Raw genomic sequence first — 5,000 nt, 5'->3', positions numbered from 1 at the left:
CCTGAGGGAACTGTAATCGCTCTGTTTTAAATCCTGAGGGAACTGTAATCACTCTGTTTAAATCCTGAGGGAACTGTAATCACTCTGTTTTAAATCCTGAGGGAACTGTAATCACTCGGTTTTAAATCCTGAGGGAACTGTAATCACTCGGTTTTAAATCCTGAGGGAACTGTAATCACTCTGTTTTAAATCCTGAGGGAACTGTAATCACTCTGTTTTAAATCCTGAGGGAACTGTAATCGCTCTGTTTAAAATCCTGATGGAACTGTAATCACTCTCTTAAATCCTGAGGGAACTGTAATCACTCTCTTAAATCCTGAGGGAACTGTAATCACTCTGTTTTAAATCCTGAGGGAACTGTAATCACTCTCTTGAGGTAACAGTAATGACTCTTAAAACCTGAGGGAACAGTGTTGACTCTCAGCCTTGCTTAAAACCATCGTCAAGTGGGCGCACTGGGCGGTCACCTGTGTTTTTGAGCAGAGGGTCACTAGTTGAAGCTGTGGTACGGACAGGGACAAGGAGGCCATACTGTTAGCAACACAGGGGTTCCAGTTACACTGTCCTTATGCTGGAAGTGTGTAGGTCAGCTCTCACTGGTGCTGTTCCGTGTGTGTGTGTGTGTGTGTGTGTGTGTGTGTGTGTGTGTGTGTGTGTGTGCGTGTGTGTGTGTGTGTGTTCCAGGTGTCTGCATGGGGAGGCTACGTCTTCATCATCAACCTGATTCCTCTCCATGTGTTTGTCCTGCTGCTGATGCAGCGCTACAGCAGACGAGTTTACATCGGTGAGTCCACACACACACTGAGTCAGGAGGAGAGGGGAGAGGGAGGAGAGGGGGAGGAGAGGAGAGGGGGGGTGGAGGAGAGGAGAGGGGGAGATGGAGGTGCAGGAGAGGAGTGGGGGAGGAGAGGAGAGGGAGGGGGAGGAGATGGGGAGGGGGAGGAGAGGGGGGAGGTGGAGGAGAGGGAGGTGGAGAGGAGAGAGGAGAGGGAGGAGGAGAGTAGAGGGGGAGGTGGAGGAGAGGGGGAGAGGAGAGGGTGGAGTAGAGTAGTGGAGGAGAGGAGAGGGGGAGGAGAGGAGAGGAGTGGGAGAGGAGTGGGAGAGGAGAGGAGAGAGAGGGGGAGGTGGAGGAGAGGAGAGGAGAGGAGAGGAGAGGAGAGGAGAGGAGAGGAGAGGAGGGGGAGGTGGAGGAGAGGAGAGGAGACAGGGGGAGGGCTGGAACAGGAAGCAGAGCTAATTTAGTTTTTTTATTACCTCCTGAATAATCTCCCCTTCCAGAGGAGAGACAGGCAGACAGACAGGCAGACAGGCAGACAGACAGACAGACAGACAGACAGACAGGCAGGCAGACATCTCTGATGGATGCCTGGTCTCGCGGCTGTCCCACAGTGTTACCTCAGGGTTCTGATCAACGGTAGTGCACTATATATAGAATAGGGTGCCAGTTTGGGACACACACTCTCCTGCCCCATACGGCAACTTGGACTAACCTATTAGGTAGATGACGTAACGTTAGATTAGATGTAACTAGATTAAGGGTTTGGGTTGTTCCAGAAAGCAGCCGCAGCTGTAGAGGCCTTCATGGGCGTGGTAATTGTATTCTGCGTCCCAAATAGCACCCTTCTCCCTATAGTGCACTACTTTTGACCAGAGACCTATGGTCTGACGGGTACAGTTGAAGTCGGAAGTTTACATACACCTTAGCCAAATACATTTCAACTCAGTTTTTCACAATTCCTGACATTTAATCCTAGTAAAAATTCCCTGTTTTAGGTTAGTTAGGATCACCACTTTATTTTAAGAATGTGGAATGTCAGAATAATAGTAGAGAGAATGATTTATTTTAGCTTTTATTTCTTTCATCACATTCCCAGTGGGTCAGAAGTTTACATACACTCAATTAGTATTTGGTAGCATTGCCTTTAAATTGTTTAACTTGGGTCAAATGTTTCTGGTAGCCTTCCACAAGCTTCCCACAATAAGTTGGGTGAATTTTGGCCCATTCCTCCTGACAGAGCTGGTGTAACTGAGTCAGATTTGCTCGTACACGCTTTTTCAGTTCTGCCCACACATTTTCTATGGGATTGAGGTCAGGGCTTTGTGATGGCCACTCCAATATCTTGACTTTGTTGTCCTTAAGCCATTTGCCACAACTTTGGAAGTATGCTTGGGGTCATTGTCCATTTGGAAGACCCATTTGCGACCAAGCTTTAACTTCCTGACTGAAGTCTTGAGATGTTGCTTCAATATATCCACATAATATTCCATCCTCATGATGCCATCTATTTTGTGAAGTGCACCAGTCCCTCCTGCAGCAAAGCACCTCACAACATGATGCTGCCACCCCCGTGCTTCACGGTTGGGATGGTGTTCTTCGGCTTGCAAGCGTCCCCCTTTTTCCTCCAAACATAACGATGGTCGTTATGGCCAAACAGTTCTATTTTTGTTTCATCAGACCAGAGGACATTTCTCCAAAAAGTACGATCTTTGTCCCCATGTGCAGTTGCAAACCGTAGTCTAGCTTTTTTATGGCTGTTTTTGAGCAGTGGCTTCTTCCTTGCTGAGCGGCCTTTCAGGTTATGTCGATATAGGACTCATTTTACTGTGGATATAGACACTTTTGTACCTGTTTCCTCCAGCATCTTCACAAGGTCCTTTGCTGTTGTTCTGGGATTGATTTGCACTTTTCACACCAAAGTACGTTCATCTCTAGGAGACAGAATGCGTCTCCTTCCTGAGTGGTATGACGGCTGCGTGGTCCCATGATGTTTATACTTGCGTACTATTGTTTGTACAGATGAACGTGGTACCTTCAGGAATTTGGAAATTGCTACCAAGGATGAACCAGACTTGTGAAGGTCTACAATTATTTTTCTGAGGTCTTGGCTGATTTCTTTTGATTTTCCCATGATGTCAAGCAGAGAAACAGAGTTTGAAGGTAGGCCTTGAAATACATCCACAGGTACACCTCCAATTGACCCAATTGATGTCAATTAGCCTATCAGAAGCTTCTAAAGCCATGACATAATTTTCTGGAATTTCCAAGCTGTTTAAAGGCACAGTCAACTTAGTGTATGTAAACTTCTGACCCACTGGAATTGTGATACAGTGAATTATAAGTGAAATAATCTGTCTGTAAACGATTGTTGGAAAAATGACTTGTGTCATGCACAAAGTAGATGTCCTAACCGACTTGCCAAAACTATAGTTTGTTAACAAGAAATTTGTGGAGTGGTTGAAAAACAAGTTTTAATGACTCCAACCTAAGTGTATGTAAACTTCCTACTTCAACTGTATGTTATGTCCTCCTTAGACACGGGACACTCCATCTGTCTTTGTCCTTCATGGTTTCTGTCTGTGAGGCTGCAGGCTTAATGGTTTCTCTCTGTGAGGCTGCTGGCCTAATGGTTTCTCTCTGTGAGGCTGCAGGCTTAATGGTTTCTGTCTGTGAGGCTGCAGGCTTAATGGTTTCTGTCTGTGAGGCTGCAGACTTAATGGTTTCTCTCTGTGAGGCTGCAGGCTTAATGGTTTCTGTCTGTGAGGCTGCAGGCTTAATGGTTTCTGTCTGTGAGGCTGCAGGCTTAATGGTTTCTGTCTGTGAGACTGCAGGCTTAATGGTTTCTGTCTGTGAGGCTGCAGGCTTAATGGTTTCTGTCTGTGAGGCTGCAGGCTTAATGGTTTCTCTCTGTGAGGCTGCAGGCTTAATGGTTTCTGTCTGTGAGGTTTCAGGCTTAATGGTTTCTGTCTGTGAGGCTGCAGGCTTAATGGTTTCTGTCTGTGAGGCTGCAGGCTTAATGGTTTCTGTCTGTGAGACTGCAGGCTTAATGGTTTCTCTCTGTGAGGCTGCAGGCTTAATGGTTTCTCTCTGTGAGGTTTCAGGCTTAATGGTTTCTGTCTGTGAGGCTGCAGGCTTAATGGTTTCTGTCTGTGAGGCTGCAGGCTTACTGGTTTCTGTCTGTGAGGCTGCAGGCTTACTGGTTTCTGTCTGTGAGGCTGCAGGCTTAATGGTTTCTGTCTGTGAGGCTGCAGGCTTAATGGTTTCTGTCTGTGAGGCTGCAGGCTTAATGGTTTCTGTCTGTGAGGCTGCAGGCTTAATGGTTTCTGTCTGTGAGGCTGCAGGCTTAATGGTTTCTCTCTGTGAGGCTGCAGGCTTAATGGTTTCTGTCTGTGAGGTTTCAGGCTTAATGGTTTCTGTCTGTGAGGCTGCAGGCTTAATGGTTTCTGTCTGTGAGGCTGCAGGCTTAATGGTTTCTGTCTGTGAGGCTGCAGGCTTAATGGTTTCTGTCTGTGAGACTGCAGGCTTAATGGTTTCTCTCTGTGAGGCTGCAGGCTTAATGGTTTCTCTCTGTGAGGTTTCAGGCTTAATGGTTTTCTGTCTGTGAGGCTGCAGGCTTAATGGTTCTGTCTGTGAGGCTGCAGGCTTACTGGTTTCTGTCTGTGAGGCTGCAGGCTTACTGGTTTCTGTCTGTGAGGCTGCAGGCTTAATGGTTTCTGTCTGTGAGACTGCAGGCTTAATGGTTTCTCTCTGTGAGGCTGCAGGCTTAATGGTTTCTCTCTGTGAGGCTGCAGGCTTAATGGTTTCTGTCTGTGAGGCTGCAGGCTTAATGGTTTCTGTCTGTGAGGCTGCAGGCTTAATGGTTTCTGTCTGTGAGGCTGCAGGCTTAATGGTTTCTGTCTGTGAGGCTGCAGACTTAATGGTCTCTGTCTGTGAGGCTGCAGGCTTAATGGTTTCTGTCTGTGAGGTTTCAGGCTTAATGGTTTCTGTCTGTGAGGCTGCAGGCTTAATGGTTTCTGTCTGTGAGGTTTCAGGCTTAATGGTTTCTGTCTGTGAGGCTGCAGGCTTAATGGTTTCTCTCTGTGAGACTGCAGGCTTAATGGTTTCTCTCTGTGAGACTGCAGGCTTAATGGTTTCTCTCTGTGAGGCTGCAGGCTTAATGGTTTCTCTCTGTGAGGCTGCAGCCACCGGACAAGAGAACAAGGGATGCTATCATCCCCCAGGA

At 47.2% G+C, this 5,000-nt stretch overlaps 1 protein-coding gene across 1 annotated transcript in view; it reads left to right on the top strand.

Moving 5' to 3' along the window:
- LOC115182996 (dolichyl-diphosphooligosaccharide--protein glycosyltransferase subunit STT3B) overlaps window positions 1–5,000 on the top strand; it is a 94,652-nt gene that overhangs the window by 43,294 nt on the left and 46,358 nt on the right. The window contains exon 5 of the mRNA XM_029744335.1: window positions 685–784. Within this exon, the coding sequence (XP_029600195.1) occupies window positions 685–784 (100 nt within the window). The remainder of the gene's footprint in view (window positions 1–684; window positions 785–5,000) is intronic.

Source organism: Salmo trutta, unplaced genomic scaffold, assembly GCF_901001165.1.
Source record: "Salmo trutta unplaced genomic scaffold, fSalTru1.1, whole genome shotgun sequence".
In the NCBI taxonomy this organism is placed as follows: domain Eukaryota; kingdom Metazoa; phylum Chordata; class Actinopteri; order Salmoniformes; family Salmonidae; genus Salmo; species Salmo trutta.
Note: the sequence above shows the minus strand (reverse complement) of the source record. Positions and strands in the feature narration are given on the sequence as shown.